The sequence below is a fragment of the Euphorbia lathyris genome, chromosome 8 (assembly GCF_963576675.1).
Source record: "Euphorbia lathyris chromosome 8, ddEupLath1.1, whole genome shotgun sequence".
NCBI classification, from domain to species: Eukaryota; Viridiplantae; Streptophyta; class Magnoliopsida; order Malpighiales; family Euphorbiaceae; genus Euphorbia; species Euphorbia lathyris.
In genome coordinates, this window is record NC_088917.1 from 34,631,929 (window position 1) to 34,655,299 (window position 23,371).

At 34.6% G+C, this 23,371-nt stretch overlaps 2 protein-coding genes and 1 non-coding gene across 5 annotated transcripts; all 3 read left to right on the plus strand.

Annotated features, from left to right (window-relative positions):
* The first annotated feature begins 1,357 nt into the window (after positions 1-1,357).
* Positions 1,358-5,982, plus strand: LOC136203079 (fatty-acid-binding protein 2). Of its 3 annotated transcripts, none has more exons than XM_065994129.1 (12): positions 1,358-1,493; positions 1,594-1,683; positions 2,406-3,004; positions 3,112-3,340; positions 3,717-3,792; positions 3,872-3,974; positions 4,514-4,582; positions 4,953-4,989; positions 5,086-5,160; positions 5,258-5,309; positions 5,390-5,434; positions 5,537-5,982. In XM_065994129.1, the coding sequence occupies exons 3-12, from the start codon at positions 2,487-2,489 to the stop codon at positions 5,632-5,634; spliced, it is 1,302 nt and encodes a 433-aa protein (XP_065850201.1). In that variant the 5' UTR covers positions 1,358-1,493; positions 1,594-1,683; positions 2,406-2,486; the 3' UTR covers positions 5,635-5,982. The 3 variants fall into 3 exon arrangements, with proteins under 3 accessions (XP_065850201.1, XP_065850203.1, XP_065850202.1); XM_065994131.1 differs by having other exon boundaries at positions 3,118-3,340; XM_065994130.1 differs by having other exon boundaries at positions 1,364-1,493; positions 1,603-1,683.
* Positions 5,983-7,395: 1,413 nt separating this feature from the next.
* TRNAD-GUC (transfer RNA aspartic acid (anticodon GUC)) lies at positions 7,396-7,467 on the plus strand. Its single transcript has one exon. It is a non-coding gene; the product is annotated as a tRNA-Asp (tRNA).
* Positions 7,468-13,289: 5,822 nt separating this feature from the next.
* Positions 13,290-15,999, plus strand: LOC136203785 (endoglucanase 16). The gene is made up of 5 exons (XM_065995013.1): positions 13,290-13,613; positions 14,508-14,921; positions 15,016-15,093; positions 15,173-15,322; positions 15,398-15,999. Exons 1-5 carry the CDS (start codon positions 13,395-13,397, stop codon positions 15,995-15,997), a joined length of 1,461 nt encoding a protein of 486 aa, XP_065851085.1. The 5' UTR covers positions 13,290-13,394; the 3' UTR covers positions 15,998-15,999.
* The last annotated feature ends 7,372 nt before the right edge of the window (positions 16,000-23,371 follow it).

The following is a 23,371-nucleotide window of genomic DNA, read 5'->3' on the forward strand; positions in this document are numbered from 1 at the left end:
ATTTATGCATGATTAATGTGGAATTAATGATAATTAATGCAGGATTAATGCAGGGGTGAATATGCAAATAATGAGGAAAATGAATGAGTCTTTAGCATTATGTCATGCCACGTGGACCATGACGAGACCCGCCATTGTTCTCAAGGAGAGCGTACATACGCCTTGACAGATCTAAGAATACCAAAAGGCGTCTTTATTACCATCCATGAATGAGAATAAATACAATTAAATGACAATTAATAGCCATTAAAGGGGAATAAAGATTTGACTGTTCGAATACTCCAACTCTGAGGGTTTCAAGGATAAATGTTGGGATTAATGGAGAATTGATAGCAATTAAAGATGAGTAATGACATGACTGTTCATCTATATCTCCATAACATCCAAATATCATACATGGGGAAAAAGGATAATTAGACAAAGAATGAAGGATCCGCCATCAATACTCTTATGGATAAAGATCCACCAACGAATCTCCAGATGACGTATAAAGCAAGACTCATAGGTGGCGGATCTACAGATTCATCAACACGCCATAGACGGTCAAACGCCTTGGGAGACCCGCCGTCAAACATCGATATGCCCAAGGAACGGCCAAGCCGATTCCCAATAAAGGCAACTAATAACCCATTAATGAGCTAACGGTCATACTTGAATAAGATCAGTAACCGCCATTAATGAGGCATTAATGGAGACTTTCTAGTTACCGAGAGTTACAACTACATGACTATAAATAGCTTGCCTCCCAAGCTATTGAGGTACACTTACTGATTCTCTACTTTTGTGCTTACAGTTTATTCTCAGAAATATTACTGACTTTGGCATCGGAGTGTCCCCGGCTGATCCCAACGGCGCCTCACAGGAAAGTGCTCCGATCAAGGATTTTTCCACAAGTTATCAATTAATTAATGTTAACTCAGGTGTTTTGAATTAAACTTAAATGTAGATAAAATCACTTTAATTATGATAAAAAAAAATCAACTTAATATTGAATAAAACAATGTCAAATAGTATATTGTTGCTCATACTCAATATTAAGCTATTGAACTATGGCCAAAATCGCCACCTAACATTTAAAAAAAAAGTATTAATTCATTGTTTACACCTAAACCCTATTTCTTTTTAAAAAATGGAGCAAGAGTCTATTGGAAATATGGTAAGAGGCAAATTATTAATATTATTTTTTAGAAAGAATAATGGTGCAAGTTTTTCACGTAAGAGGAAGTGCTATTAGGTGAAAAAAGAAAAGAAAAATGGTGCAAGTTTTTCATGCGGAGCGCACGTGGATTAAAAAGCAGGGGCAACATCCATGTAAAGTACCAATTGAAGGGCATAATGGTCAATGAAGAAAACATGAAAAGAACAGAAGAAAGTGCAGAATTGGAGAACCAAAGTCCAATACTCTCTCTCTCTCTCTATTGCTTCCCCGCCATCCATCAGAATAAATCGGCGGAAAAGGCGAGAGAGAGACGGCGTCACCGCATTCCGAATTGGTTTGTTTCTCTGCAGTTTTTTTGAAAGCCTATTTTCCCAAATCAAGAATATTCCATTTCACCTTCACAATCTAATGGTATCCTTTTTATTTTCTTAAAGCAACTGCAGGAATATCAACAAAAAGTTCGAACCCTATCATTGCTTTCCCTATTTCCTCCATTGGATTTCTTTTGTTTTAATTTATACCAGGTATGCTGTTGATCGTTTCGTTTTTTTCTTCCAATGAAAGTTAAGTTCAAAAGATAGCTTTAAGTTTTCCTTTTTTTTTCCTCTGGCTTTTTGATTGGTAATTCTCATTAGAGCCATGTAAAAATGTCAGCTTTGTCAATGAGGTGGAATAATGAAAAATTGAGCTTCATTTAATTAGTGTATTGCATGATTCTTGTTGAGCTACATGTTTTGTATGATCTAAAGCTACATATGTTGCTTATTTCTTTTCTATGAAAACTGTTGTATATTTTATACTATGTTGTGCTTCTGAGAAAGTTACTTTGTGTGATTCATTGTTCGTTTGTCTTCTAGCTCTGTTGGTTGAGTCCTCGTTATTGTGATCAAATTAAGTTTGTTTCATGGAATTGACATTTTGTTTACTTGTTTGATGCCTCATTTCAAGTCTATAATTTGCTTATGCACTATTGAATGAGTTCTATTTGGAAGGATTCATTGATCTCTAATTCCATGAAACCAATTGAACAGAAAACTGCAGGTTCCATTGTTGAGTTATAACATAATTATCGTGCAAATGGCGATCTTAATGATGTAGGCAATAACATTCTGTTAACTAGTGTTTTAAGGATACAGTCAATAAAATAGCATATGAATTGAGAATTCAAGCATTATACATGATATTGATCTGATTGTCTGTAGGAGGTGCTGCAGCAGTGAACTCATTATATATATATTTTTTGCAGATATTTTGTGTTTCTCGTTGATTGTCGCTATAAAAGTTGAGGCTTCTAAATTTGGGGACTTGGGTACACTGAAAAAGTATTATGCGGAATAATTGGCTGTTTTTCATGAATCTTGATGATAGATCTTCATATATCATGCCTGGAGAGCCCCTGCTATCACCAAATGATGGGGGTCATATATTTTCCCATCTAAGTCCATTTGTAGACAATTCTCTACGCCAATCCAGATTCTTATATATCCCTGGTAGTATGGCTTTTCAGGAAGCTCTTATTTGCATGTCGAAGCTTGCAGGTGCTTTACTTTTCTGGTTTACTAGTGCATCCAGTTCAAATTTGAGCCAGCAACTTTCAAGCAATCAACATGGACTAAGACCTGGGAGTAATCAATGTCCTGTACAAATGAAGAATATTACTTCCACTAGGCATAACCTTATTGGGTTTCGGTTTGGCTCTAATTCAAGACGAGAATTTTCTTCTCCTCAAATTTTTGGTAAGATTTCAAGTTTCATGATAAGGCTCCTTCACAGAGAAGCTGAAAGACTTCAGTCATTATCTGTGCTCTCATTAGCTTCTGCTCTGGTACCACCATTTGACAACTTGTGAGTCATGATAGTTGATGAATATTCATAATTTTGCACAAGTTTAGCTCAAGTTTCTTATACTTTATGCTGTCCTTTTACTACCCAACACTTATATACTTGTGTAGTTTCAGATCTTCAAAGGTGTTAGCTGTTCCTTCGGAGAATGGTGATGTACGACTGCCAGCATCCATGGACCAAAGACCTTGTGAAGTTGCACGCCATGGATGTTCAAGCCTAGCATTTCATGACTTAAACTGGACAAGACATGCAGTTGAGCCAAAAACTGGCATCGAGTTTCCAATGATGTTGGACAACAATTTAGCTGGAGAGAACAAATCCAATATAACTTCGGAGGTAAACACAAAATCTCCTTAGCGTAGCCACTGATTCTCTCTCTATCTGGTTTCATTAGTAGACTTCCTTTTGATACACAACACATACTATTGAAACATCTGAGAAGCATCATTCTTTAAAATAGCTTTTGGCAGGGGAGTTGCTAAGTTTTATCTTTTCAAAGATGTAGTATTATGATAGTCCTTTCATGTGTTACTGTTATTTGGTATGATCATTTCATTTCATTTCCATTGTTTAGTTTCATTTAGAACTTCTTAGCATCAGATGTTCACAAAGTCAGAGTAACTTTACGTTCTTATGCATGACTCCATCTCTTACCTACAGTGTTCCATTTTTGGTAATTTGCCCGCCCTCTTGAATAGAACCTGCATTTCAGGTCCTTGTTGGAACTGGATCAAGAACTATGAGAATAATCAAAATAAAGTCTCTAAAGGTCTATGCATTTGGATTTTGTAAGTCCTCCTACTTTTAGCTTCACAAGATTTTGGACAATTGAGCTCTATATTCAGTTACACTTGTTATGTTCTGTAGATATTCATCCTAACTCTATGTGCAAGAAATTGGGCTCAAAATATGCTTCTGTCCCAGAAGGTGAATTAAGTAAATGCCACAACTTTTATAAGGATCTTCTCAGGTATATTAGCTCTGATTTGCTCCACATATTATTGCTATTGCTTCCCCACTTTATGTTTGCTCATTGTTATTTTTATGATAATAGTGTACAAATCAAAATAATGAAAATTTCTGGATAATTCTTGTTAATTTTTTCCATCTCAAAATTATTTGCATATATTAATTACTATTCAATTTTGTCCACCTAGAGAGATTTCATTTATCTGACAAATTTCAGGTCATGATTATTCTTCTTAGTTGTCTATTCTTCTATGCGTTAAGTGACATACTTAGGAAGTTGATTTTCTAAGGTGCTATAATTTGGAGAAATGGGCACGGAAGTAAATTAGTGAAGCAGTTAGCAAATAAGCTCATTTCAAAAGATGTCTTTGCTCTGGTCTATTATTTAGTGGACTCTATCTAGCTAATTCCCGACATCTACCGAGGGACTATTGACATTCATAGTTTTGGACTTCCATTCCATGTCTCTGAAGTACGAAAATTTTACTTTTTAGAATTTTGCTCTCTCCGTTTTTATAATGTTTTATGAGTTTGCTGCAGGGAGGATATAGGCATGACTGTTCGGCTTGTCATTAACTGCAATGGGATGAAAATCAATTCTGTGAAGGAGTAAGTCAATACTTTGTTTCAATTTATACTTGAAAAAGAAAAAGAGAGAGATTTTGGTTCTTACTCCGGCAAATGTCTTAAGAGTGATTTATGTGGGAAAAGTATAAAATGAGGATCTTAGAGTTGAGATCATTTGCAGTAATTCAATGGTAAAGTGGGTATAACAGGATTCAGAGGTCCTAATTGAATGTTTGAATCTTAGCATATCCTCAAATTCAAAGCCTCTTTTTCTTAAACAAGGATCATTTTGATTGGCATCTCATATGCTCTCCAGCATGATACTTAAAATCATAGATGCTCACGATGTGACAGTTAGCTGAAACAAGGCATCATCATTCCTATTTATGTGCTTAGTTTTATGTGCTTGCAGTGCTTTTGAGAAATCTCTTCGCAACCGCTTACTGAAGGTAAACATTTGACAATTGTTTCATGCTTTAAATTGCTTATATTATATCATTGACTCTTGTTCTTGCATTCTTATTTTTTTTTTCTGACATTTCCAGACAAACCCGGACACTGATTACAACTGCCTTACAACATTTGGTTCTTTATTTACAAAAGACATTCCGATACCCTTAGTAATTATTTTGCTTCTTAGTAATATAGTCTCATATCTTTCATTATTTTTAGAAGTTCTTTTTTAGGTGGTTCTGACTTCAAATGGAACATATGCAGGGAACAACTGTTGATTTTCGACGAACAGCTGATGGGAAACTAATTACTGAAAGTATGTTGCTATTCCTAATAATTGAAACTTCTAAGAACAATGACTAATAACTAATAATGCATGTGATTTGATTCATGTAGTTGGAGGAAATCAGATAGGAGAAGTCCACAGCAAGGACCTATGTAGTAAGTAAATTCTCCTCCTTGCTGTCGTTTTTTGAGCGCACGCACACAGAGCAAGAGTAATTTAGTGGTGAAATAATATTGAGTTCCATATTAACTTGACAGGGGCTTTCTTTGACATGTATATTGGAGATATTCCGGTTTCAGAGCAAACCAAGGAAGAAATTGGGAAAAATGTAGCCAATATCATGAGAAGGTGCTAGATTCTGATAAATTTCAGATTTTTGTTGCCCCAGTTTTTGAATGGGCAATCATCGATCAATATGTTGACACAAAGAAGCTGGCTATAGTTAGTAGGTATGGTTCATTACAATACAGTAGGTTTAGTTAAAAAAAACAGTTGAGATTAGTTTTAAATGTGGGGATATCCAGCCCCTAAGGTTACTAGATCATCATGATTTGTGATTATTAACTCAAGCTAAATTATATTATTCGTCCTATGCACTCTTTTTTCCTTTTCTGTCCCTTTGTGGTTGGGAAGAGTACAGATAAAAGTCGTGTGGTTTCATGCATTTGTAAAGACAGTTTCGTGATTTATAACTTTGTAAATAGCTACCTCGTGTTTTTTACTCTCTTCTTACCTTTTCTCTAGCTGGTAGAGATGACAAAAGTATACATGATCCGGTTACACGACATGAAATTGACACGCAATTTAGGGTTCGTGTTTAGCTTAGTAGGTAATATGTTATTTTTGGGTTGATGCATAAATTTTTGGGTTGGGGTAGGGTTAACATGCTAATCCGAACATGATACGAATATTTAAAATTATTATTATATTCTTTTATGTTCTTACCTTTCACAATTATTAATAAAAGTAATAAAATTATAATTATTACTTGGCGCAACGGTAAAACGTTGTTGTCGTGTGACCAAGAGGTCACGGGTTCGAGTCTTAGGAGCGGCCTCTTGCCAAATAAATTGGCAGGGGAAGACTTGCCCCCAGTACACCCTTGTGTATCTTTTTACATTTTTAAAAGTCACCAATATATACTTACATAATAAGTTACATGCGATCTAAAAACACGGTATGGAATCGACACTAGTCCGATTAGTTTAATTCAATGTTGACACTATAATTTTTAGATTGGGTAAGGATTGACTTATTCTGATACTAACCGAAATTAACATGACATGAATCCGAAAATTGGCACATCTACTTTATGAGAAGACAAAATCATCTGCTAATCTCATTCCATGTAAGTCATCTATAATTTAACCAAATCAACAAACTGTCAGTAGAGCTTGAAACCCCCCGGAATCTTTATTCTTAGTTAGAAATGCTTCAGCATTAATTTTATTTCAATCAGGTAAGTAAAACTAGAAAGTTGCTTGAAATATCCAATCTTGTGGCTGCTCTCTCCAATTAATGGATTAAGCTAAGGCATAAAAAAAATAAAATCATGAAAACGAACTTGAATGAAAAAGGCTCATCCTGTTATGTGTTTACTCGAACCTGTGACCGTTTGGTTCAAGAGTTTCTGATACCATGTTATGGAACCATTTGGACTAACAACTCAAGCTAATAATTAACATCCAATCATAGATCTTATATTAATTTATGACAAGATTATCCGTCACTCTGTCACATTTTTTTCTTACTTCTGCCTAAATTTATATTTTGATAACTTAATGAAAAAATAAATAAAATCATATATTGATAATAAACTCAGTTAATTGTGTTAAATTATTATACAATTGGGACTATAAAATGAATATTATATGTTGAAAATCAAAATTTTACAACATATTGAAAAAAATATATCATATAATATTTGATTAAAAAGAAAAGAAAGATCTCTCTGTAAATATTTATTCAATTACTTCCAAAATTTGTTAAAGGACGAAAGATGTTAAATGCAGTAAAAAGAAGTTCGAAGGCCAAATATAGTAGGGGCTTAATAAATAAAAACAAAATTGTGTAAATAAAGGACATGATATTTTACGGAGAAACACAGCACAAGAATGTCGTTGTAGTATAGTGGTAAGTATTCCCGCCTGTCACGCGGGTGACCCGGGTTCGATCCCCGGCAACGGCGAATTTTTGTTTTTTCATCCTTAATTTTATTATTTTCGGGCCTGAATGAAACAAACCTTTTCTACACAGCTGGGTCCAACATTTTAGTATTTCCGGCCTCAATGAAGCTGGGTCCAACATTAACAACTCCATTCTCCAATTGATTAAATAGTCACGCACTTCAAGTTTTATTTCATATTAACACCTATCACCAGACTAGGATTTTTTTTTTTTTTTTTAATGTAACATTTATACAATCAAGAAATTTTGTATACTAACATTTAAAATTGATAAGTAATAACTTAGACATTTTTAATAAATAACTAAAATCACTTATTTGAATAATCTGAACACCTATTTCTTTTAATTCTGATTGATAAGTATAATTATTTCAACACTTAAATTATTGGATTAAGTTAAAAATCAAAAAATATTTAATTTAAATTTTTCAGTTAAAAAATATCAACTAATATTTTGTATTCAATATTTTTTTTATTATTTATCAAATAATTACATTCATTTAATACATTCAACACTTATAATATCCAACATTGAAAATTCAATAATTAGTTTTTCAACACTTAAATTTCAGATTTATCAAACAACACCTCAGTTACAACTAATTCAATAATATTGAATTTAAAACATACTTAGAAAGCTAAAGCAACCATGGCGGCTTTTCTAGAGTTCCACCGTTGGTGATTCCTTCATCCTCTTTTTGTGATTTTCCTTCATTTACATGTTGGAATTAGATCCATAAACCTTAAGATCATAAATCAATGTTAATCTCACTAAGATCAAAAGTGGAAGGGTATATGATTCCATAACGCACCAAATTAAGAGGAATTGAGATCGACTTTGGTTGATTGGCTTTCTAGGATAAGAAGCAACTAGCACGTCTACAGTTTGATGAGAGAATGTGTCGATTTAGATTTCTTATGCCCTAAGGACCATAACCCTCTATTTCTAGATAAAATCTAGTTGGTGCAATTATTAATCCACATATCATAGAATTAGTATATTGCAACTGAGTATCTACACATAATTAAACTTATACCCAGTATATATGTCTTAGATCCATAAACTAAATTAAATCATTTAACGGACTAATGATAGCTCATAATTTACTATATTATATATGTAAAGCTCATATTGTGGATTTTAATTCAACAATCTCTCACTTGGGTGCAATATGTATATCCATCTAAATTACGAAACCTTTACAACGTTAAAATATACTATCATATTTACTATAGGCATATATCAACCATTCCGTCTATCAATTATGACAACATAGAACCAAAGCAGAATCAGTCACCTTTAGTATAACCTTACCAACAATGATCATGTATGTTAGCATAACCAAATCACAAGAATTAAGTATGGATGTATAGGATGAAAATTTCATGTAATTTGATCTCGATATGCCTATTTCCAACTAGTTCATATTAGTGAGATAAAGATAATAACCCTTCCAGAACAGAATAAACTTAAGACTTTATTAACTAGAATTGGTACTGCATATATCAAATGTGTGTAAACATAAAGAGAATCAACAATACAAGCTCCCAATGAAGTCAGATATCCTTAAGTAATAGAACACCCAAATGAGCAATATGCTTAACTGGGTTGATCTGCGATGATGGAGTTTGTCCCAATATGTTAATTAGATGCTAGTCCATTCTGAACTCTCTGCTACATATTGAATTATTGATAAAAGTGTTGACTTATTATCACAATATATAGACCCTATTTAGTAAAGAGCTTTTTGTGGTAAGATTAGAGGTTTGAGCCACATTAGAAGTTTTGACTACTCAAACCTCTAATAATGATGTTTGGTGAAGAGAGATTTGAAAGAGCTTATTAGGTCCAAAAACTAATTTTCAAAAATTGGTTTTATGAGCCTTTTCAATTAGCTTATTGCTCCATTTCTTTTGAATTATATTTTTACCCCTAATTATTACCTTTTAACCCCAAATAAAGGCTTCATCATGTCTTTATTTGTTACTTTACACAAATAGCTATTCGCAATAAATTTTACCAAACAAGTTTACACAAACAACTAGTCAAATCAGCTAACCAAAAAGGTAATCAGCTAACAACTATTTGCCAAACATGGCCATTTTGGGATAAAGTACAAATTTAGCCCTATGGTTATTAAAGAACAAATTTAGCTCCTACATACAAAACAATGTAATATTAAACCTAACATGTACCAAATAATACAATTGTATACCTCATTAATGGAATATGAGTTTTTTTCATGTGTAATTTCATGTTCTGGATATCTCCTGCATATAGCATTCTAAGGCACATAGTCTGTTAATGAGGAAACTTTTCTTTTTTTCAAACAAAGATGAGAATATATATAATCAAAGCAAGAACATTACACAAAAAAACATACTACTGCTCAGGAACCAAGCAGTAGCAGTCAAATCACCAGAATAAAAAACATCAGAAACCAGTAGGGGTGTGCATTGATTCAGTTTGAACCGAACAGAAATAACCGAATACCAAAATTACTAAAATAATTGACACCGACACCAAACCGAATAGTATGTAAAAGTGAAATATTCGGTTTGGTTCAGTTTTAAACCAAACAACCCGAAATAGTTAAAAAATAAAAAACAACACACAAAAATTACTGTATTTTCTTATTAAATTTATCTCAACAAAAAAAAAACCCATGAGACTATCGTCATATCGAACCAAGCTTTATCCAACTGCCATGAGCTCTTGGAAGGTGAAGGGTGGGTTGGTGTAGCAGCTCTACCGGAGGGGCTGACAGTTTGTGCCTTTAGCCTGGGCGTCAATGGTGACTTCGACGTTCATGGATTTCACATGGGAGGACATATGGTGGAACCTAGGTCTCCCCTCAGAGGCTCTGTTGATCGTTATTTGATGTCATTGAGGTCAGAGCTGATCCTCTTAGCCTTGACGGCCCCAACGAAGTGGGTGGCGAAGAGATCTTTGAGGAGGTCAAAAGAATCGGTGGATTCAGGTGCCAGACCTCGATAGCATTATTGTGCTATGTCAACCAGTGTGGTGGGGAAACCTTGCACATGACGTGGTCCTCCTTTGAGTAAATGTTGATCATAGTCATGAACGTGACACAATGTTCGTTGGGGGTCCTCGATGTCGGTATAAAAGGGGAGCCGTGAGGTTTTTCATTTCTTAGGGAATCTGGCCTTTATGATACATTGGACTAGTGGGGTTTTTCTTGATGTAATGCTCTTGACCATGGCGCCCCCTAAGGCCTTTTTATCGAGAAAGCGCTGAAATCGAGTCTTCCAATCATCACCCTGCTCCGCCTGTTTGGGGGGGGGGGGGGGGAGGGAACTGCCGAGGTCTGCGGACTTGGTTGTTTGTTAGTGTGTAGGGTGTTGGCTTCCTCTTGCCCTGGGGTGGCCTGCTCTAGGACCGGTGGGTGTTTTAGCTTGAGGAATTCCTGGATCCTCTTGTTGTCTTCTAGCATCACCCTCTGTGTGGCTAGCATCTTACGTTGAGCCTCGGCTTGGCCACTTTGGGCCACTTGGAACTGGTGCAAAGTTTTCGAGAGTTAGGCTGTGGGGTCCTGATCACCGTCTGAGGAGGTGCTAGCGGTTGCGCCATCCGTGAAGGTGAGGTGGGAAGTTGTTGCCTGTATCTCCTATTGGTGGGTAGGTTGGTTTGTACCTACCATTTCCTTGGTGGGCGTGGGCTCCACAGGTTGGGGTGTCTCAGTCATGTTGGGGAAAAGAGAAGAAAAAAGAGAGGTGAAGGAGTTTAAAATTTTTCGATCCATGTTCCCCGCACCAAATATTGATACCATTTAAGATTTAAAGGATCCAAATAATTGATATTTTAGACTTCAAAGAGGTACACTTGATTTTTTTTCAATATAGGTTAAGGGTTATTATTGTGAAACATCATTCTGATTTTGAATAAATAAAGGTATTTGGTGAAAGTAATAATACCTACCTTATACTTTAATTTTTATCATTTACTAGAATATATTTTAAAATTTTACGTACATCTTTTTTATTAAAGGAACCGTTATCTCCTATTTCGCCCAGGGTCCACAAATTGTCTTGACCGATCTTGAAGAAGGGTTGGTTAATGTTTTAGGTCGAGTGTGACTCAATTTATTTGGTTAATTTGATCAAACAATGCTCTACTGAGGTTCTCGTACATTTATCGAGAGGGGAATTGAGCTGCAAACGCCTTAATGAGATTTGATGTTTCATCTGATAGTATTGTTCGGTAAAACTCAATTTGTTTTTTTTTGTAATTCTTTTGTTTTTTTATGATTATTGCCACTTAGAACAATTTAGATTCGTCTAGTTTTTTTTTCTTTTAACAATATTTAGGCCTAACATTAGTACAGTGTGTGAGAATGCCAATCTAGTTGGAATGTACTGCATATGTCTTCCATAGCTTCCCACCTTTATTTAAAAAAAATATTGATTTTAAGGTAAACTCTTTTATTGTCAATCTCTCTCAATATATAATTTAATTAAAATCTATAATTTCACAAAAAAAAAAGATAAATTATTTATAAACCTTCAATTATTCATAACAAAAAACCCTAAGAATCACTAGTCAACCATTGCAACAATGATAATAAAAGAAATATACAATAATAACGATAACAAGTAGAGTATGTGCGAGTAATGTACGTTTTTTTCTTTCTGTTTGACTTCTCATATTAAAAAAATAGAATTTTAAGTGTTTAATTTTTATAAATAAAAACTAGGTTTTTTTCCGAAAAACATAGAATTGCTACTTTTTCAAAAAGTAGTTTTATTAATAGCAAATAACAAACAATAAGGGGATGTTTGATTGCTCTTTTCCATGCACCTGTTTGCTTTTTCACTTCAAAGGGGAGAGTTTTAGGTGTTTGGTTAGTGACCTACTGTTTGTCTTTTACATCTGAAAAGCAACATTAGGTATTAGGTGTTTGGTTAGTGATCTCCTGTTTATCTTTTACACCCGAAAAGCAGCATTTTACAAAAGCAGAGAATCTCTGCTTTTTGGAAAAGCAGCATTTTCCAACAGCAAACCGTAACAGCAACAGCAAACAGCAACAACAAATAGCAAACCGTAACAGCAAACAGTAGGTAAAACAAACATACCCTAAATAAACCAAACAAGTTCTTATTTTTCATATTTTATCTTGAACAACCCATTTTAAATTTCATTTGCATCCCACGTAATTATAGGTATCCACATGTATTTTTATGCTTTTAAAATAAAATAGTTAATAATTATACTATTCAAACTAAATTAAATATTATATTAATTATTTAATATTAGAATATATTAGAATATATAGGATTATATACCCCTAACAAACGAGTTGGCTTATCCCCTTGCATTTTTTTTTTGTTATACAAAGACCCTCTATTGATGGGTTTTTTGTGATAATATATCTTAAATTAATTGGTACATAAAAATATGGTCCTTAATCGATAAAATTGGAAAATTATAGATCTTAAATTGCATTTTTGGCTCATAAATTAACTAATTATTCTTCTGTTTTGCATGAAAAACATAGCTCATTCTGAAACCATTCACTAAATATAGAGAAAAAAGGTTGTAAAAGGGTTAAAAGGTAAAAATGAAAATCATATAGAAAATGTGCTTTTAACTGTTGGATGAGAAACGTTTAGTCTAAAAAATGTCCATGAGTTTTCCCCCCAAAATTAGCAAAAACACAAACTCATATAGATAAAGCAACCATAGCCATCATTTCTAGAAGTTAAAATTCTAAAAAAAACCAGTCTCTAAATAGGAAAATTACAACTACCTTACATTTTAAAAGAAGGAAAGGGAAGAACAAAAGGAAATGGCCTGTAATTCCCCCTCCAATAACTTCAAAATAGACCTTGTATAATTCATGTTTTGTTTGTTTAAATTGGGGGGAATATACAGCATCTTTTTCTAATACCTCTGTCTACATTGCTGAACATGCTAAGCTTTTTCAAATTTTCATGTGCCATTTTTGGTCTATGGTTCACCCTTTTTCAAGGACTTCTTTTGGTACCTGTAATTGCTCATTTTAATTACAAGGATGCCCTCACCAAGTCCATTATTTTCCTAGAAGCTCAAAGATCTGGAAAACTTCCTCCAACTAATAGGTTACCTTGGAGAGGAGATTCTGCCCTTGATGATGGTAAACTTGCCGATGTAAGTCTTCTTCTTTTTACCCTTCCAATTGTGTGTGGATGCAATAGGGCTGTAAATGAACGGAGCCGCTCATGAACGGCTCGGTGATCGGCTCGATAAAAACTCAGCTCCACTTGGCTCGATTTGTAAACGAGCTGCTCGTGAACACGATTTACTGGCTCGATTCGTAAACGAGCCAAGCTTGAGCAGGCCAAAGCTCGGCTCGAAAGCGAACATTTATGAACAAATTTTAGTTTCGTAGAAAACTATATAGTTTTGTGTTACAAATATCTAAACTTAATATTATTTCATTTGTTATTAGATGAGTTCGTTCACAAACATAATAAATGAGTAATAAACGAACTATTTGTAAGCATCTTGTTTATTTATTCATGAACTTTGATTGTGAGCTTATTTATGTAAACAATTAAAGAGTTATTTGCGAGTAAACTTCACAAATATAATTAACAATTTACTCACAAACAATTCATGGTTAGATAATTTTCTTAATGAACCAAGTCCAAAAGAGGATTTTGGGCTCGAAGCTCGGCTTAAGCTCGTTGAGCAAGCCAAAGCTCGGCTCGGGCTGGACTCGTTAATTTTATAGCAAGCTCGGCTCGGACTCGAGCTCGTTAATTTTATAGCGAGCAGAGCTTGAACAGGCCAAAGCTCGGCTCTGCTTTTTGGGAGCAAGCTTCGAGATGAACTCGGCTATATATCTGCCGGACCTGCTCTTGACTGAGGCTGCTTGAAATGTATGTCGCTAAATGTTTTCGTCAGTGAATTTGGCATCCGTGAATGAATCTGCGACGAAATTGTCCGTCCTGATGATTAATTACAAAAAAAATCTGTAACTTTTAAGATATTTTAGTTGATTAATCGTATGAATGTTTGTTTTTGACTCGTCCATTGCAGGTGGACCTTACTGGGGGATATTACGACGCAGGAGACAATGTAAAATACGGGCTGCCGTTGGCATTTACAGTGACAAGTCTAGCATGGAGTACTATTGCTTATGAAAAAGAGTTAAAAGCTGCTGGTGAATACGCAAATGCTGTTGACGGTATAAAATGGGGCACTGATTATCTTCTTAAAGCCTCGAGCAAGCGCAACCGTTTGTATGTGCAGGTGGGTAACCCAGTTATGGATCATAATTGTTGGGTTCGTCCAGAAAATATGCGACAGCCAAGAACTGTTTTGCAAATTGATCAAAATCAACCTGGTACTGAGATTGCTGCTGAAACTGCTGCTGCTATGGCTGCTGCTTCCATTGTTTTTAGACCTTCCAATAAAACCTATGCTCGTCAGCTTCTCAACAAAGCCAAATTGGTCCTTTTTCTCTCCTAAATTTTCTTCCTTTTCATCATATCATATACATGGAAATCCAATTAGCCCTAATGATAAAGTTTTACAATGTTTGCAGCTTTTTACATTCTCCAAGTCACACAAAGGAACCTATGATGGAGAATGCCCCTTTTACTGCTCTTACTCTGGCTACAATGTAAACAAAATTAACTTCTCTTAATTGATTTTCTCTTAATTCATCTCTCTCTATATATAACTTGAAAATGAATTGACAGGATGAGCTATTGTGGGCAGCAACATGGTTATATATGGCTTCCAAGAAACCCATTTACTTAAACTATGTTATGTTTGAAGCTATTAATGCTAATGTTGCTGAGTTTAGCTGGGATCTCAAATATGCAGGAGCACAAATCCTCCTGACTCAGGTAAATTAATTTGAACTTTAACAACAATGGGTCAAGTCAAATTAAAAGAGGCTAATTAATGTTGTGGAATTACAGTTTTTCTTTCAAGGGGAAAAGGGTTTAACACCTCACAAGCAATCAGCAGACAGTTTCATATGTTCAAATCATCCAAAAAGCCCATACCATCAAATATATATATCTCCAGGTGGTGTGCTAAACTTGAGAGATGGAGCCAACAGTCAATATGTAACAGGAGCATCATTATTGTTCAGTGTATACAGTGACATCCTGAAGCAATTCAATCAAGTTGTAAACTGTGGAGAAGTAAAGTTGGACCATCAAGCACTTTTTGATTTTGCAAGACAACAGATGGATTACTTGTTAGGAGATAACCCATTGAAAAGATCAATGATGGTAGGATTTGGAAACAATCCACCAGTACAAGCACATCATAGAGGAGCATCAATACCAGTGATGCCATCAACTGAAATAGTAAACTGCCCAATGAGCTTTGTGACTTGGTTCTTGGTTGATAAACCTAACCCTAATGAACTCACAGGAGCATTCGTTGGTGGACCTGATAAACAGGATAAGTTTGAAGATAAAAGGCCTTCTTCATCTTATACTGAGCCTTGCACTTATGTTAACTCTCTTGCTGTTGGTGTTCTTGCTAAATTGGCATCACCTGCCCATTAATTCATTCCTCAATCACTTCCTCTTAATTCTATTATGTATCTGATCTGTTTGCCTTTTCTTATTACTTTCTCATACAAACTTACTTTATGTAACATTTCTTTTATGTAGAAATATATACAGAATTCTTTTAAGCATCCTATGTTTTAGTATCTTTTTATGAAATGAAATACATTTTAGGTGATTTTTCTTTTCCAATGGACTGAACTCTTTAGTTTAATCGACTTGACGCTCATTTCACTTGAATCCGTGTGGTATAAGATAGGTTTGACAATGGAAAATATCATTACAAAATCAATTATGTTATCGTGACCTCAAAATGAAACTTTAATTTGTAAATATTAACTAGAAGGTACTCTCGTCATGCTTTAGAATTAGTAAATTTTCTTTGATAAAAGGTGTAAATATACATATCTAAGTTAAGTATTGATGCAACATAAAGGAAATGTACAAAAAAAAAAAAAAAAAAAAAAAAAGTGAGTTAGATAAAATGTGAAGGTATATTAAGCAGTGTAATGAAAGTACATCAAAGACCGTAGATAATTGCGCTAGATTGAGATACAAAGTAGTATATTGACCATACTAACTATGGATGTTACGATTTTACTTCTTCACTGATATGGTATTAAGTCATTTGGGCTTTTGTCAAGAAGATCCGGCATGACTTAAAGACTTTAAATGGGCCCTGACCCATTCAAGATAAAGAAGAATATTAGTCTCGACCGAAGCGTTGACCAAGGTCAAAGCTTCGGTCATCTTAATAATGCCGAAGGCAGTCTTCAAAGAAGTATTTTGGAGACATGTGGACCAATAAACATGCAAGACTCCAAATACACGCTCCTCACTTTTATAAATTCGTTGGCACGCAAAGATAGGGTCCAATGACCTATCATAAGCTGTCACGTGTCCAAAGTTACAATTCTCATTATCTATAAGCACTAGAAGTATCCCAAGATTCTAGATATCTGATTTCTTAATCACTCAATTCCATCCATTTAGTTTTGATATTCTCTATAATATCACTAATTTTAGTATCGGAGAAGATTTGCCAAACTCCGATCTCTTTTCTGACGATTATTGTAATTACAGGTGATCGAAATCCTAAGACTTATCACTCAGAAATATGGTAACATTCATGACAACTAAAATGAGCCGAAGAAATAAAACAAGCATGTAATAAAATATGTTTCATGTTGCCGATATTTGAAACTATTAACAGTTTTTTACTATAATACGTAAAAAAAAAATTGTTTTAACATTACTTTTTGAAAGTTCTCTATGCATGGAAATGTACATAAGAATGAGTTTTGTTGCTTACTAGATAGACTACACACTACAAAAAAAAAAATGGTCTAATACAACGCTAAAATTTAAGTGTTAACGACGCTTTTCGACGTCCCTAAACACTTACCCACACTTTTCAAAGCGTCGTCACAAACGTCATTAAATTGCGTGTCGTTAATTTTAACGACACAATAAAGCTTGTGTAGGTAAATTCGAAGCGTCGTCACAAACGTCGTCATACTTCCAACATTTACATTTTTAGCGTCGTAATTTTTTCATATTATTTATTTTTAATTTTTGAAATTTCTACGACATTTTAATAAAGCGTAGGAAAGTTAACGACACATATTCATTGTTATGTCATTATTTCATTTCAAAAAGCATTCATAGCGTCTTGAACATCACGACATTTTAATTTAAAAGCATCTCCAAATTTGCAACATTTAATTATAAAAACGTCTGCATTTTAGCTACATAAAAATCAATTACGTGCCAAAAGCAATGACATTTTTCTGTTAAAATATAATCTGTAAACGGCAACACTTGAATTTTTTTTATATAATCAACACTTGAATATTATTACATCCTCAATATAACGATATTTTTTATAAATAAGTATCTTGAATACTATGACACTTCCAAAAAAAACATCTCTAATATAATCTCTACATTTATTTAAAAAACATTCCAAAACTGCAACTTATAAACATGATTACATCATCAATATAATGACATTTTTACAAATAAGCTTTCTAAATTTAAGACACATAATTTAATAGCCACCTCCAGAATTGACAAGACCTTCAATTCTTCTGATTCCTGCTTCAAAAATGGGAAGGAAAACAAAAATGTAATCGGAATTCCTCTTCAAACCTGTAAAGATTAGCAATAAGATGTTTACGTAGGTATGAAAGGATCTGAATTTGATATAAACCCAACTACGATGGAATGAATTCCAGGACATCAATTATCTACAAGAAATATAATAATAATGCCTTAAACTTATAAAAATTATGAACTTCTCAAAATGAAATGTAATTGGTCCATTTGATGTGAAATCATCCATCTAAAATGAATATGACTTACATGTGAAAGTGCTGAAAATATAGTTAAAACCAATCTCCATTACCATCTGCATGTGACAAATGACCATGATGCAGCTATGCTGCTCTAAACTAGAAGAAAGGAAACAGGATGAGCAAAGCATATTAGTTACTGGAATTTCTACCTAGATTTCAATGAATTGCTACCACAATATAGATGGAAAGCTAAGAAGCCCTTACCGCATAAAACCATACATCTTCCCATAGTAAACCATCTCTAACTGAGAAGCATTCCAAAGCTGAAATTTGTGATTTAGAATTAAAATACTGGAAAGAAAATCTAACAAAACCCAAAAAGATGTATAAGAAATAGCATTGACTAGGGCCTTAATTTCCAGAATCAACAAGTACAAACTAGGAAAAATCTACCCGAGGGAAGAAAGGCTAGCAAAATTGTATATTTCCTTTATTTCCTGTGCAATAGCTTTATGAAATATTTCAAAAAATAAGCCTACCAGATCAGCTGTTTGTGCTTTCTCCAGTTGCTCGATCCTGCAGATTTAATGGTCATTAGTGAAATCTTCAAAAACTCACTGAAGAACTTCACGTCTTCAAGTATAAACAACCAAACCAAAGAAATTACACTCACCAGTATACGTGTTCACGCTTGTCAGATGCACGAACATTAAAAGTATTGCGTGCCCATTCCCATACCCCAAGTAGTGAATCCTAATGAGGCTGGTAGAAACAAAAATTATCTGCAAGTTCTCTACGCACAATCAGCTGCGCCAAGAAACTGTCAACTGACTCCAGAGTAACAGGTACAGGTGAAAACATTATATTAAACGTTAGATGCAATGAGCCCTCAAGCAAAAGAGGAATTAGATAAATTGTAACAGAACTAAGTCTTAAGACATACATGGAACATGGGAAACTGAAAGAACTTGTATTGTGATCTCAACCAGTGAATCCAAAAATTAGTTGAACAAAACCTGAGGAAAAGATTCGGAACTATATTTAACAATGGCTTTTCAAGCTAGACATTTTATCAAACAGAAACAGAGCGCCTAATCAGTAAATGAAGAAAGTTGAAACTAACAGCCAACTGTTTGAAGTATAAACCACAAATTAAAAGAACTAGTTTCATTCACCATACCTGAATCATCATAATGCTGACTTTATTACTTTTACTTCCATCACTCCTCTGCTCATTCTCATCTAAATACGAGGATGAACTCCTAATTTAGAAGTAAAGATTTACCACGAAAACGAATTAGCTAACTTATATGCAAATGAGAGCACGTAAAACCCTAATTTTAAATTCAATAATAATAATAATAAAGAGATAGAGATATAGGTATACCGGAAAGGATGTGATCAAGGGCTATTCTAGTGCTGGAGAGAGCTTGCTGGACGTATTGAGGAATCCGATTAGTGTCGTTGTACACAGAGATGGAGACCGGCCATAATAGTTCAATTTAACAAGGGCGGAACTTATGTTCAGAGCGATTAAGTGGGGATCGCAGCTCTTGGGAACCTGGCAGTTCTCTATGTCCCACCAGACAGATGTCTTCGGCTACACATACTGCGCCTCAGGGCGTCTCCTCCAGCTGAAGTTGTTGCTCCGGTCACATCTCCGGCCATGGCGATGAATAACAAGAGTTGTGGAGGCTCAAGAAAGCATCAGTATCACACAGTTGATTCAGTGTTTGGACCAAAGGAGAGGGGTGAAGAACAGAGTTTCCACTGTGATTAAATGCTGCTGAAGTTTGTTCGTGGTGTTCATAAGGTGGAAAAAGGAAAAAGCAACGAAGGAGGCTAGCTGTGCACCAAATAGAAGGATGAAAATAGAAGCATCGTGACCGAGCTAATTCTTGTTACCAAGGAAAGTGGAGGTCGTGCAAGAGGTGGAGTTTTGGTAGATGAAAAACATTAGGAATTTGAGGTAGGGAGGGATCTCTGCGCCATATCAAAAATATATTTAAGATAATTAAAAACAAAAGGGATAAGGTACCAAAATAAGACTCTACGTATAAAATAGCACTAATATAGATTTAATGTTTAAAAAGAGATACCGATTTAGGTTTCGATAATGGATTGACATGTGATTCCTATTACTCTGTACGTGGAGGGAGAAATCAAAACTTAATGTAAACGGAGTAATAGGAATCACGTATCCAATCCGTTATCGAGGCCTAAATTGATACTCTTTTTTAAACGTTAAACCTATATTGATGATATTTTGTACATTGAGCCTAAATTGATGTTTTTCCAAAAACCATAAGTCTATTTTGATATCTTATCCCAAAATAAAAATTTAGGCAAAAAAAAAGTGTATTCAAATAAAAAAAAAATTATTGAAATACCTTTTACAATATAAAATCTATAAATCGTTTTTAACTTAAAAAAATGTAGATATTATTTTACAAATATGTATTTAAATATTTAAAAATACCAATAAAAAAATTAAGAGCATCATTAAATAATAATAAAAATCGACACAAATAAAAAAACATGAGTGCATAAGTAAAAAATGTGTTTACAATAAAAAAAAAATGGGGACACTTTTTATCGGTACAAAATTTAAACCGTTTTTAACTTGACAAAAATACCAATGTTTTTTTTTCCAATTGTGTAGTTAAGTTTTTAAAAATACCAAACAAAAAAATAAGAGAGTCGTTATATGATTATAGAAGACGACACAAATTAAAAAGTGTAGTTGCATTTTTAATTACGGGCATAATAAAAAAAATATTAGGATACGTTTTTACGACGCAAATTCTAAACCGTCTTTAACTTTAAAAAATTGTCGATGCTTATCTTAAAAGCGTAGTTAATATTTTAAAAATGGCATCAAATAATATAAAGCGTCGTTAAGTAACAACAAAAGCCGACGAAAATACAAAAGTGTGGCTAAATTTAAAAAAATGCGTTGCTAAAAATGTGTCGTAATAGACCCATTTTTTTTGTAGTGACACTACAAAAATAACAAAGATGTTATTGATATGTTGATTTAGATTTCTAATTATTTGATTTCGCTCTAGTTATTCCTTCTGCCTCCCGTGATCTCTATTTATTTCTCCCTTGGAGTGTTTCTTTGAGCTATCCAGAGTAGGGATGTAAACGAGTCTTGGTAGTTCGCAAACTATTCGAGCTCGGCTCGGTAAAAGCTCGATCAAAGCTCGGCTCGATAGGGTTCGACTCGAGTTCGGGATCGGCTCTAGCACTAACGAGCGGAATCCGAGCTTTCTTAGGTTCAACTCGAAAGCTTGCAAGCAGGCTCAATTATTTTTAATTACTATGTATTTCCCTTAGGAGAGGTATTTGTACCCTCGAGGCATCAGCCCTCACAAGATGCGTGTGTAGAGCAAGGAACTAATGTGACCTCCGATATTCGAGCATTCATGTTTCCGCTACCGAGAGCACTTCTTAGCTCCCCACGGATAAGCTCGGCCATTGGTTCTGTTTTCACAACCCTATAACCACTTTGCTATTGGATGACATGTCCTGGTGTCTTGTTTTCTGATCTTTATGGGATTTTGTCACAATTGTTTTCCTTCTATGCTAATGTCTTTCCCTAGACCCGGGTCCAGGTAAGCTTTTTAAAGCTTTATTCTTTCTGTGTGGGGATTCTGATCCATCTGAGTATCTTCAGGGTTTCCACTTGTGTGCCGGAAACCTTAATGTGTTCAGACATTTTTTATCTAGAGGGAACTCAAGTTTTTTTCCAGCCTCATTTAGTTTGATAGAGAGTTGGATGTGTCTATTTCCTTCCATGGCATGCATGGAGGGAGTAGTCTTCCCTCTAGGAATCTTTTCAACTACTCGTTCTAGGAGGAAGAGAGCGACCGAGAGCAATTGCTCTAGCCCTTTTAATGCGAATATTTAGCACAAGGTAATAACTCTATTACGCACAGGTCATCAATCATATTATAAAATGGAAGTCAGTATTAATCCATAGGGAAATATAGTTTTAGTCAATTATATTAGCTCAAAGTTACGAGAGAAAAGGTAACCAAAGGTAAATTTGTATGAGTTTTGAATATTGAAAAGTAATTTTAACAGATATAAGTAAAACACACAATCTAAACAGCACATATCTACAGATTATATAAATTGCTATGATAAAAACACACAGAATAAGCTTGGCATGCAAAGCATTGGGTAATCTACAATTATCTGGGTATTTTCATTTGGATTCAAGCAAGTTGTTCAACAATTATTCCTCCCACATCTCTATAGTCAAAGAACTGAGACTATATAACTAAAACCATATCTCTATGCATCATAGTCAATAATATCTAGATTAAGCATAATGAACAACATATCCATAATCTCTTATAGAACCTATTATCTATATAGCATTTCAAGACAGTATTTCTATTTAACTTTATGCTAAACAACTTAGGTCAGACTCTATATTGATCATCCTTTGATGACTAGTGCTGAATTCTTGATCGGAATCCTTCCCTGCGGGGGGCGTCGTTGGGTTCGACGGGGGGAAGCTCCGATGCCAAAGTCAGTATATAGTAGAAGAATAAACTGTAATGACAAAGTAGGGTTCAGGAGAGCGTGAATGTGTACCTCAATAGCTTGGGATGCAAGCTATTTATAGTCATGTAATCGTAACTCCCTATAACTAGAAAGTCTCCATTAATGCCTCATTAATGGCGGTTACTGATCTTATTCAAGTATGACCGATAGCTCATTAATGGGTTATTAATTGCCTTTATTGAGAATCGGCTCAACCGTTCGACGGGCGGATCGAGGCATGATGGCGAGTCTCCCGTAGGTTTGACTACGGATAGCGTGTGGAGGAATCTATGTGATCCGCCACTTTGATGGCTTGCTCGATACGCCATAGCTTTCCTGATTGTCCGAATACGCAGTCGTTCTGGTAAATATCCTTTTAGATCCCGTAAATAATATCTCGATGTTATCAGAAGTCCCCCCAAAGTGACATCAAAGTCCTTTAGGGCTTTTGAACTTCCTGGCGTGCCGTCAAGAGCTGTCGCATTTATTATTGCTCTGTTCTAGACCATCCACCGCG